The sequence below is a fragment of the Neovison vison genome, chromosome 13, assembly GCF_020171115.1.
Source record: "Neovison vison isolate M4711 chromosome 13, ASM_NN_V1, whole genome shotgun sequence".
In the NCBI taxonomy this organism is placed as follows: Eukaryota; Metazoa; Chordata; class Mammalia; order Carnivora; family Mustelidae; genus Neogale; species Neogale vison.
Window position 1 is genome coordinate 94061448 of NC_058103.1, and position 13134 is coordinate 94074581.

At 36.8% G+C, this 13134-nt stretch overlaps 1 protein-coding gene across 1 annotated transcript; it reads left to right on the forward strand.

Annotated features, from left to right (window-relative positions):
* The first annotated feature begins 11474 nt into the window (after positions 1 to 11474).
* On the forward strand, positions 11475 to 12413 carry LOC122892937 (olfactory receptor 4F3/4F16/4F29-like). The gene has a single exon (XM_044229627.1). The coding sequence runs from the start codon at positions 11475 to 11477 to the stop codon at positions 12411 to 12413; it is 939 nt and encodes a 312-aa protein (XP_044085562.1).
* The last annotated feature ends 721 nt before the right edge of the window (positions 12414 to 13134 follow it).

Consider the following 13134-nt stretch of genomic DNA (forward strand, 5'->3'; position numbering starts at 1 on the left):
GATCCAATGCAATACATATCAAAATTACAATGGCATTTTTTCACCAAAATACAAAAAAGAATCCTAAAATTTGTCTGACGAAAGACCCTAGATGGCTAAAACAATCCTAAAAAAGAAGAACAAACCTGGAGATACCACACTTCCTAATTTCGAACTTTATTACAGAAAGCTATAGTAATCAAAATAGTGTGGTACTGGCATAAAAACAGACACATATTTCAGTGAAATAGAATCAAGAGCCCATAACAAATCCCTGTATATACATTCACACTCAAAGAAGTGGGTGGGGCACCTGGGTGACTCGGTTAAGTGTCTGGCTCTTGATTTCAGCTCAGATCATGATCTCAGGGTCATGAGGTCAAGCCCCGTGTCTGGCTCTGTACTCTGCCTGGAATTTGCTTGTCCCTTTCCCTCCCCCTCTATCTCTCACCTTGCTTGTGTGTGCATGCACACACATTCTCTCTCAAATAAATAAATAAAATCTTAGAAAGGAAAAAGAAATAGGATTACGTCAAACTCAAAACTCTCAAAACTGCTGCACAGCAGAAGAGACTACTTACAAAATGGGAAAAAATATTTTCAAACAATCTATATTATAAAGGGTTAGCATCCAAAATATATGAAGAACTCCTATAACTCAGTAGCAAAACAAATAATCCAATCAAAATGGGTAAAGGAATGAATAGACATTTCCCAAAGACATACAAATGGCCAACAACAGGTACATGCAAAGTTGCTTGCTAATCATCAGGGAAATGAAATCAGGTAGTACCATGTACCTGTTAGAATGGCTATTATAAAAAACAAGGGATAACAAGTGTTGGCAAGGATGTGGAAAAAATGGAAACTTTGTGCAATGTTGGTAGAAAGATAAATTTGTGCAGCCACTGTAGAAAACCGTCTGGAGTTTCCTCAAAGAATTAAAAATAGAACTACCATATGATCCAACAATCTCACTTCTGGGCATAGTCTTGAAGGAAATGAAATCACTGTGTTAAGGAGATAGCTGTACTCCTACGTTCATTGCAGGGCTGTTTACAATAGCCAACACATGGAAACAACCTTAGTGTCCACTGATGGATGTATGGATAAAGAAGCTGTGATACACACACATGCACACACAGAGTGGAATATTATTCAGCCATAAAACGAAGGAAACCCTGCTTTTTTAGTAGTATCGGTGCACCTTGAGGGCATGATGCTAAGTGGAATAAGGCAGAGAAAGACAATACTTTACATTCTTTCTTATATGTGGAATTTTGAAAAGCCAAACTCATAGAAACTGTAGAACAGTGGTTGCCAAGGAGCAAAGGGTAGGAAGATGGGAAGATATTGTCCAAAGGGTACAAACTTGCAGCTATAAGATGGATAAGTTCTGGGGGTTTAATGTATAGCATAGTAACAGAAGCTAACAATTCTGTATTATATACAGAAAATTGTTGAGTGTAAATTTTAAGTGTTACCACCATATACATAATAGTAACTATTGAGGTGTTGGTGATGTTTATTGTGATAATTTTATAATGTATGTGTGTATCAAGTCATGCTCTACACATTTTTAAAATTTTTATTTATTTTTTTACATGCTGTACACTTTTTTTTTCCCCCAATTTATTTATTTTCAGAAAAACAGTATTCATTATTTTTTCACCACACCCAGTGCTCCATGCAAGCTGTGCCCTCTATAATACCCACCACCTGGTACCCCAACCGCCCACCCCCCCCCCCCCGCCACTTCAAACCCCTCAGACTGTTTTTCAGAGTCCATAGTCTCTCATGGTTCACCTCCCCTTCCAATTTCCCCAAATTCCCTACTACTCTCTAACGCCCCTTGTCCTCCATGCTATTGGTTATGCTCCACAAATGAGTGAAACCATATGATAATTGACTCTCTCTGCTTGACTGATTTCACTCAGCATAATCTCTTCCAGTCCCGTCCATGTTGCTACAAAAGTTGGATATTCGTCCTTTCTGATGGAGGCATAATACTCCATAGTGTATATGGACCACATCTTCCTTATCCATTCATCCGTTGAAGGGCATCTTGGTTCTTTCCATAGTTTGGCGACTGTGGCCATTGCTGCTATAAACATTGGGGTACAGATGGCCCTTCTTTTCACGACATCTGTATCTTTGGGGTAAATACCCAGGAGTGCAATTGCAGGGTCGTAGGGAAGCTCTATTTTTAATTTCTTGAGGAATCTCCACACTGTTCTCCAAAGAGGCTGCACCAACTTGCATTCCCACCAACAGTGTAAGAGGGTTCCCCTTTCTCCACATCCTCTCCAACACATGTTGTTTCCTGTTTTGTTAATTTTGGCCATTCTAACTGGTGTAAGGTGATATCTCAATGAGGTTTTAATTTGAATCTCCCTGAGGGCTAATGATGATGAGCATTTTTTCATGTGTCTGATAGCCATTTGTATTTCTTGATTGGAGAAGTGTCTGTTCATATCTTCTGCCCATTTTTTGATGTGTTTGTCTGTTTCGTGTGGGTTGAGTTTGAGGAGTTCATTATAGATCCTGGATATCAACCTTTTGTCTGTACTGTCATTTGCAAATATCTTCTCCCATTCCGTGGGTTGCCTCTTTGTTTTTTTGACTGTTTCCTTTGCTGTGCAGAAGCTTTTGATTTTGATGAAGTCCCAGAAGTTTATTTTCGCTTTTGTTTCCTTTGCCTTTGGAGACGTATCTTGAAAGAAGTTGCTGTGGCTGATATCGAAGAGATTACTGCCTATGTTCTCCTCTAAGATTCTGATAGATTCCTGTCTCACGTTGAGGTCTTTTATCCATTTTGAGTTGATCTTTGTGTACGGTGTAAGAGAATGGTCGAGTTTCATTCTTCTACATATAGCTGTCCAGCTTTCCCAGCACCATTTATTGAAGAGACTGTCTTTTTTCCACTGTATATTTTTTCCTGTTTTGTCGAAGATTAATTGACCATAGAGTTGAGGGTCCATATCAGGGCTCTCTACTCTGTTCCACTGGTCTATGTGTCTGTTTTTATGCCAGTACCATGCTGTCTTGGTGATCACAGCTTTGTAATAAAGCTTGAAATCAGGTAAGGTGATGCCGCCAGCTTTATTTTTGTTTTTCAACGTTTCCTTAGCGATTCGGGGTCTCTTCTGATTCCATACAAATTTTAGGATTATTTGCTCCAGCTCTTTGAAGAATGCCGGTGGAATTTTGATCGGAATGGCATTAAAAGTATAGATTGCTCTAGGCAGTATAGACATTTTAACGATGTTTATTCTTCCGATCCAAGAGCATGGAATGGTCTTCCATCTTTTTGTGTCTTCTTCAATTTCTTTCATGAGTGTTCTATAGTTCCTCAAGTATAGATCCTTTACCTCTTTAGTTAGGTTTATTCCCAGGTATCTTATGGTTCTTGGTGCTATAGTAAATGGAATCGATTCTCTAATTTCCCTTTCTGTATTTTCCTTGTTAGTGTATAAGAAAGCCACTGATTTCTGCACATTGACTTTGTATCCTGCCACGCTGCTGAATTGCTGTATGAGTTCTAGTAGTTTGGGGGTGGAGTCTTTTGGGTTTTCCATATAAAGAATCATGTCATCTGCGAAGAGAGAGAGTTTGACTTCTTCATTACCAATTTGGATACCTTTTATTTCTCTCTGTTGTCTGATTGCTGTTGCTAGGACTTCTAATACTATGTTGAACAAGAGTGGTGAAAGTGGGCATCCTTGTCTTGTTCCTGATCTCAACGGGAAGGCTGCAAGCTACCAAAATTGAACCAGGAAGAAATCGACAACCTGAATAGACCGATATCTAATAACGAGATTGAAGCAGTGATCAAAAATCTCCCAAAAAACAAGAGCCCAGGACCTGACGGATTCCCTGGGGAATTCTACCAAACCTTCAAAGAAGAAATAACACCTATTCTCCTGAAGCTGTTTCAAAAAATTGAAGCAGAAGGAAAACTTCCAGACTCTTTCTATGAAGCCAGCATTACCCTGATCCCCAAACCAGGCAAGGACCATACCAAAAAGGAGAATTTCAGACCAATATCACTGATGAATATGGATGCTAAGATTCTCAACAAGATCCTAGCCAACAGGATCCAACAACACATTAAAAAGATTATCCACCATGATCAGGTGGGATTCATCCCTGGGCTACAAGGATGGTTCAATATTCGTAAATCAATCAATGTGATACAACAAATTAATATGAGAAGAGAGAAGAACCACATGGTCCTCTCAATTGATGCAGAAAAAGCATTTGACAAAATCCAACATCCGTTCCTGATTAAAACGCTTCAAAGTATAGGGATAGAGGGAACATTCCTGAACCTCATCAAATCTATCTATGAAAGACCCACAGCAAATATCATCCTCAATGGGAAAAAGCATGCTGTACACTTTAAACTTAAAGAGTATCATATGCCAATATCTCAGTAAATCTGGAAAAAAGGGATATTTATAGGCATTTTTACAAAGAGATTCTAGCATGATTGGTGAATTATAATGCTGGTTAATGTTCAACAGGCCATATCTGGAGTTAACTGTTCTTTTGGACAGAAATTATATACATTTCTATTGAGCAAAAATCTATGAGGAAAATCGGAACTTCACTAAGTCTGTATCCTTTAATCAATAATTAGTTGGTGAATTAAGTATATTCTCCTGGATAGTCCACGAGTGCCCTTTGCTGTCATGTAATGTTGAAAGGATAAACACCAAATTTTTGCCTCAAAGTTTTATACTTCTTCATGTTTGCTGACCTTTTAACTTTTCTTCTTTATGAATGTCGATTCATTCTTTTTGTCTTCTACTGGTTCTACTATATTTGGTTTACTAGAGTAGAAGAGAGTATATGTCTGTAATGGTTAATTTATATTATTATTTAAAATGTATTTTATTTTAATGTTTTTCATATTTAATATATGTAATATCCAAGAGAATTGTATTTTGGGTCTTATTTTGAATGCAATAATCTTAATGTACTCAATTATGTATCCTTGTATTAACAGTTTTTGCATGAGTTATCTTATAGTATTCAAATTTGCTGCACTCTGACTTCTTTTAGTTGATTCTCTATTGTTTCTCCAGAAAGTAAAGGGTTTGTGCACACATCTCTCTATCTCCATCTCTATGTCTCTTGTCCTAATCTGTTTCTACTCCACGTGTTCATATCTTCCCCCATTATTCCAAGTCTTTCATATTTACTCATGCTTGTTGCTCTTAATTGTTGTTTGGACCTTTGAACACACAGAGACTGAATTGACAAAATGTGTCAAGATTTCTAAGTTCTACAACTTTTTTTCATAAAAATTTTGGAGTTTTTTTCCACTTAAAAATTAGAAAATGCCGGGGGGGTGGGAGGTTGGGGTACCAGGTGGTGGGTATTATAGAGGGCACAGCTTGCATGGAGCACTGGGTGTGGTGAAAATATAATGAATACTGTTTTTGTGAAAATAAATAAATTGGAAAAAAAATTAGAAAATGCATCTTTTATTAGATATTTTCCTGGGTCATATCCTAAAATAAAGATAGAAAGTATGTAAGAAATAGAACAGCGAAGCTTTACTTTTTACAAGAAAATTCTAAACCTCTTTCCTCTATCCCTTGTAATCCTATGCAGCAGTTCCCTTGGCCTGATGATCTCAGTTTGAAAATCCTGGAACTCTATTCATCACTTGGTTACAGCCTTCTGCTGTAATTAGATGCCTTTCTCAAAACAACAGAGTTTCATTTAGCTCCTTGCCCTGGGGAGGGTGGGTGGAAGGATATGGGCAATGCTTATACACAGGAGCAAATTCAGTCTGTGGAACTTCTCTGACTCCCTGATTACGCTGCCACCTGAGATCTTTTGATAAATTAGGTAGGTGGTCTAGTGAAGAGGAACTGAGGGCTTGGTGGACCATCTTCTATCAGAAGAAAAATTCCTTCACAGATTCCTATGCTTCCAGAGAGGAAAGATATAATAAAATGAGCAGGAACAGAAATTATATAAGAAAGAAGTGTGGGACAACTATATAGAGAAAGGCATATGAAAGAAAGTAAAGTTGATTTTTTTCTAGTTTTTTTTTTGAGAAATAATTGACATACATTGCTATAAGTTGAAGGTATACAGTATGATGGATTGATTTACATGTATTACGAAATGATTACCACAATAGTTTTAATTAACACTGATAATCTTATAGATTAAATAAAAAGAAAAGAGAAAAAATTCTTGTGATGAGAACTCTTAGGATTAACCCTCAACAACTTTTGTATATATCATATAGCAGTATTAACTATAGTCCTAATGTTGTAGTGAAGTTGATTTTTAGTGGGAGTCCAGTTTTGAGAATCAAGATAGGGGAGAGAGATAGAGTAAAAGAGTTACCACAAGGTTACAATTACTGTCCCTGCTTTTAAGATCTCTGATCTGTATTCTGTTATCTCATCTTTGGCTTTACTTGCTGCATTGTCCAGTATGTAATTTGGTCAAACAATTTTAGTGTGACCTAAAACTTCCAAGGATGTCTGTCTCTTTTTCTCTTTTAAGGGAATATATTTTATTTTTTAAATAAAGTTTCTAATTTTAATTCCATATAGTTAACAGTGTTAGGTTAGTTTTAGGTGCAGTGATTTGACAATTCTATACATTGCTCAGTGCTCATTGTGATAAGTGTACTCTTAATTCCCTTCACCTATTTTACCCATTGCCCCAATCATCTCTGCTCTCATAACCATCGGTTTGTTCTCTGTTTAAAGTCAAAATGATACATGCACCCCTACGGTTATTGCAGCATTACGTACAATAGCCAAATTATGGAAGCAGCCCAAGTGTTTATCGATACATGAATGGATTAAGAAGATGTGGAATATTATTCAGCCACAAAAAGGATAAACCTTGCCATTTGCAGCAACACAGAATGGATCTAAAAAGTATAATGGTAAGCAAAATAAGTCAGAGAAAGACCAATACCGTGCAATTTCACTCATGTGGAATTTAAGAAACAAAATAAGTGAACAAAGGATTTCTGTCTTTTTTGATACTCTATTCTGCTTAATATGCCAAACAAATGTGCTACTCTAAAATTCTGGATATTAAGTCCCTGAACATTTCTGAATGGTGTCACAAAAAGATTCCATCTAGCTTTTGACTGAATTCATGATACCCGTCTTCAATAAGATTGTCACAGTTTCTAGGAAAATGTATCTATTTTTGTAGATTTCTGGTACTCTATAAATTTTCTACACATAGCATATTGCCTTATTTTACCACTCCCACCCCAGAACTTTCCCCCTATATTATTGAAATTGTCATTTCCTGACTTTGCTTTCTCTACCTTAACACCATCTGTTACCTCCCTAAAATCTTGATTTTTCTCTCTGCTGTTTGACTTTCTCTCTCTTTAATGGCACCAATGATATTCAGCCCTAAATCTATGCCTTTTACTTAGTCTTCTAATTTTGATTACTCTTTATCATGTGACAGTAGGCCATTACTTAATTCTTTGACATTCCTTTCCCCCTGCTTTTTGTACTTTGAAGCAGGGCTTTTAAAAGGCAGATAATATGTAAAAATAATAGTAATAATAATATAATAATGGACAAATACTATGTATTTGTTCTTTTTTGGCCACATATGTTTCCTCCATTAACTCTTTATATGTTATCCTTTAAGTAAATCTTTGTTTCTCATGACTTCAAATTTTGGATGGCTCCTAAATTTTTCTCTCTAGGTGGGAAATTACTTGTCTGTCAATTACTATGGATTTTTATGAATAAATGGTCCCTTGACTTGGTGATTTTTTTTTTAAGATTTTATTTATTTGTGAAAGCACGCACTTGCAGGAGTGGGTGGGGAGGAGAAGGGAGAGCAGAGGAAGAGGGGCAAATAGACTCCCTGCTGAGCAGGGTCCTGACAACAGGGCTGGATCCCAGAACCCTGACATCATGGCCTGAGCCAAAGTCAGACACCTAAGTGACTGAGCCATTCAGGCACCCCTGGTGAGTCTTTTACTAGCACCAAAACGTTGGTGAATTTTGTTTTTTTCCCATTCTAATCAGCATTCAGCTTTCTCCCTTCCCTGTAACTGGTAGCAATCATATGTAGGTTTAAGGCTTGGGTGTGCCACTAGTAGCTATAAAATCTTGGGTAAGTTAATTTATGTATATATTAAATATCTATGTGGGTGGGATGGAATATTCTTCTGAGTAAAATGGAATTCTTTTTTTTCCAGATTTATTGAAATAATAATTGACATATAACATTGTGTCAGCTTAAGGTGTACTTTTTTTGCATTCTTGCTCAAAGTTCATAACAGGAATAATTGTTTTAGATCATGAACAGATATCCATATTTGCATATGTCAGAACAGCACTGGATTTGGAATCAGAAAGTCTGGTTTTTTATTTCAAACTAAGTTACTATGTTTTTAGGTAAGTTACTAACTTCTCTGATTTTGAGATTTTGCATCTATATATAAAAATAATTTTATCAGGTGTATCTACCTTACAGGTAAATAACAAGGATCAAACATATGAGAGTATTTAGTAAATATGTGCCATAAAAATAATGTATGATTTTCTAGCTCTAAGATTCCACCATTAAATACTTTAGAAACTTCTGGAGTATGGTGAAAAAAATCTGTATTTTCTTTTTTGACTTTAACAAGGGCATGGACGATTATTACTAATTATATCATGAAGCCTGGAAAATAGAAACTAGATAAATTCCCTGCTATACTGGCTGCTATTGGAACTATTTCTCCCCCAGCCCTTTCTTTTCCTTTTACATGCTTCTTCTTGTTTTCTAAAACTTCATGAAGTTAAACCATGGACCATTGTAAGTCTTGAGATGAGGCTTCCATACTCCTCCACTGGAAGTTTATAGCAAGAATACCAGGCATTCTCTTGGGAGTGATTGGGAAATGTGTTAATGCTTAGTTTTGAATTTGGAGACTTGCTTTGTGCATGCTGACTTCATAGAAAAAGATGGTAGACTAGAAAAACAGGAACAGTGAAAAATTAAAGACCAGAGAAAGTGGCTTTATTTCAGAGAAGTATTAACTATATTTTAGGAAACATAGGAGCCAGACTAAGTGGTCCTTTTCCTTCTCAAACTTACATATATTTAAGGAGGGAAAATCTATAAAATTGAAACCATTGAGGAATTATGATTAGTAAAAACTGATTGCTCTAAATAAGCAATCAGTTATTATCTCTTTTTAGAAAGCTTTTTGTCTCCTCTCTCAACTTACTAAACTCCTACAGTTGTTTTCTCAAAACTCATAAGGCCTTTCTCCTTCATGAAGTTGTCTCTGAATTTCCTGGAATCTCATGTATCCTTCCTGGCCAAGAGTGGACATCTGGTATATCTCCTATGGTACTACATATTGTGGTTTATTTTTATATGGATAATTACTTTTCAATTAAAATTCAAGTTTCCTGACTTCTAGGAATAAGAGAAGAGATACATATGAAGTAGAGTTACTAGGAGAATTTTCATGGAGGAAATGGGATTTTGATTTACCTTTAAGGGATAAGTAGTGATTGGAAATATTCTATATTCCACTATTCTATCCATAGCCACTAGCTAGATGAGGCTATTGAGCACTTGAAATGTGGCTAGTACAACCAAGGAAATAGACTTTAGTTTCATTTAATAACCATATGTAACTAGTGGCTATGATTTTGGGCTGAGTAGATCCAGGTTTGGCATGTCTCCTCCCAACTTTATGATTTTTCTTGCATGTGGAATCTGAAGCCATATGTGGACTAGAAAACCCAGGATCTCTGTCTATAACTAGTTGTTTGTTTCTCACTAGACTACTGTTTTCTCCTCTTTAAAAAAACATTTTATTTTTATTTATTTGAGAGAGAAAGAGGGAGGGAGAGAGAACCAGCAGGGGAAGGCAGAGGGAGAAGCAGACTCCCTGCTGAGTAGGGAGCCCTATGCGATGAGGGGCTTGATCCCAGGACCTTGGGATTATGACCTGAGCTGATGGTAGACACTTAGCCAACTGAGCCACCAGGTGCCCCTGTTTTCTCATTTGCAAGTGATTAATTTGAAGTAGTAATCACTCATGAGATTTGTGATATAATATTTTTGTGTCTGATTTCACTCATCATGTACAACTGAGATGAATATATATGTGCATATATAAATACATATAATAAAAGACAAATTTGGGATCCATTTTTTTTCTATTTCTGAGTTTCTCTTTCCCTTTCCTTTCAGTTCCAGGTGTGAGGCTTTTTGTGCATTCATGTACCTTTATTTTACCAGCCCTTTACTTTTTATTCTGCCACCTATCTCCTCAGATCACTGTACCTTTTAGTAGCATATTTAAATATTATGGGAGCAAGAGGGTTTGAGACACACAAAACAGAACTGTTGGACTTAGAGGCAAGAGAATATATATTCCATGTGGTAACACTGTATTCTTTGCAAAAAAAAAAACCAAAAAAAACTGGGTAAGAACTGGAGAGATTCATGTTGTCACCCAGAATTAGGCTAGGGAATAGTCAGATTTGGCATTGGATCCCAGAGACTTGACATATTTGAAGCAGAGAGATGAGATAAGAGGGATAAAAGGGGCTAAGGCTGGTGAAGGGATAGGAGAGAGTCAATAGTTACATGGCAATTACACCATTAGTGTGCATTTCTTCATCCCCAGCAAATTTCAAAAGCTTAGGGCTCCAACAGCTATAACCAAGGCTCACAAACTTCAGAGATTATGAAGAATCTGGACAGATAAATTAAACTGGCTTCCTTAACTTCCCATAAAACCCTCTTCATTCTTGTACTTTTGGTCATGTCCGGGCTGCTAACCATCCTACTAGGTACTTGCACTTTCTGGGTGCCCATGCAAATACTCTGTGCCATTAATATCTAATCTATCCTTGCCTCAATCCTATCATACTCTTGAATAACCTCTATACCCTATGCCTGGTTCTCTTACACTCACTGTTACCCTGTGGGCATTGTGTGAATTGCAGATATGATTAACAAGTATAAGTATGTATTAACAAGGTATGAGTATGACTATAAGAGACATATTATGTGCCTAAGATTAACAAAGGAAAGAAATGAGACAACTTGAATGGCTGAAGAATTGTTCCATGAACAATTAAAAGAGTACCAGTGAAGTCTGGCAAATGCCATCTTTCTTACCTCCTCTTTCCTTTTTTCCTTGTTTTGTACTATACTACCTTTCCTGCCTCTCCCAAGCCTTGCTATGTGCATGTAAAATGTTTTCATATTTGCTTCATTTTCTTGTTTATAGATGAGTAGCCCTGGAAGCCATGGTATTAGGGATGTTGCATATGTAAGTGACGCAACTGTTTTAGGTGATACCAGGTAAAATGCTTATTTAATAATGGCCCTGTGGGAGGAATTGAGGGGATAGTCTTCACAGCCTTGAATAATTATTGTAATAAAGAACTTTATTAACATTCTTATTTTAGATTCTTTTTTATTTTCTTTTATCTGGAAACATTCTAGCTGATAAAGTAATGGATGGCGTGAATCATTCTGTGGTGTCAGAGTTTGTGTTCCTGGGACTCTCCAACTCCTGGGAGATCCAACTTCTTCTCTTTGTTTTCTCCTCCACGTTTTATGTGGCAAGCATGTTGGGAAACTCCCTCATCATGTTCACTGTGGCTTCTAACCCACACTTGCACTCCCCCATGTACTTTCTGTTGGCCAACCTCTCCTTCATTGACCTGGGGGTTTCTTCTGTCATTTCTCCCAAGATGATTTATGATCTTTTTAGAAAGCGTAAAGTCATCTCCTTTGGTGGTTGTATCACTCAAATCTTCTTTCTTCACGTCATTGGTGGTGTGGAGATGGTGCTGCTCATTGCCATGGCTTTTGACAGATATGTTGCCATATGTAAGCCTCTGCACTATTTGACTATTATGAACCGAAAAATGTGTATTTTGCTTCTGGTCGCCGCATGGGTAATTGGCTTGACCCACTCTGCGATTCAACTGCTTTTTGTTATAAAATTGCCATTCTGTGGCCCTAATTTATTAGACAGCTTTTACTGTGACTTCCCTCGGTTCCTCAAACTTGCCTGCACAGATACCTACAATTTAGAGTTCATGGTCACAGCCAACAGTGGATTTATATCTCTGGGATCATTCTTCATATTGTTTGTCTCCTACAGCTTTATCTTGATCACTGTTTGGAAACACTCCTCAAGAGGCTCATCCAAGGCCCTTTCCACTTTGTCAACTCATGTCATGGTGGTGATTTTGTTCTTTGGTCCTTGCATCTTTGTTTATATCTGGCCTCATCCCACATCACACTTAGACAAATTTCTTGCTGTTTTTGATGCAGTTCTTACTCCCTTTTTTAATTCCATCATCTATACATTTAGGAACAAAGAAATGAAAGTGGCAATGAGGAAAGTATGTAGTCAATTTATTGCTTATAGAAGGATTTCATAAATGACAAAAGTATTAGGGAGTTTCCTTACTGACTTGAGATAACGTTTAATTTCTATGGTTTCAGTATCAGTTTCCAGGAACCTTATTACTGTTTGGGTGTTCAAGATGAAAATAGTATCGTTCTTTAAGAATCTTAACTGAGAAATTGTGTTGCTGCCTCTGGTTGGAGGAAGCATGTGGTGTGATAAAAAGTATCTTCCAGAGAAGGCCAATTGTTTGTCTCTCAGGAGACATGATCTTGATGAATTTACTATGGTCTAGAATTCAAGATTGAATCTTGTCAATGTCCAGGTGGGTTATATAAGGGAATGCTTGCTATTGACACTAAATATTTTGACACTGATACAAATATATGTATATCAAGATGGCAGTCTATCAATTTGCTGTTAAAAATTAGTAAAGTGGTCTGAACTGTCATGAAAACCTAACTTACTGTTTCATTATAGGGAAATTTCTGAGAAGTCAGGTGATGAAAAGGACATTAATGAGTAGGGAATCAGAGCAAGAGGAGTAAGATGGATTATTCAAATATTTAATCATGTCAGATTTTGATGATGTAAGATCCTTAGACCAGACCACCTTTCTGGCTGGTCTCACAAGACTTAACTTTTGACTTTTGTTTGTACTATGTTTCAGGCTGTCTAACCCCTGTGTTCTTTAAGATTCATTCTTATTTTCATTTGTAAATAGCCAGGTTCTTCCTTTTTCTTCTGTTGTCACA

Coding starts and splice junctions, on each gene's coding strand:
- LOC122892937 (XM_044229627.1), top strand. CDS start 11,475: ATGGATGGCGTGAATCATTCTGTGGTGTCAGAGTTTGTGTTCCTGGGA.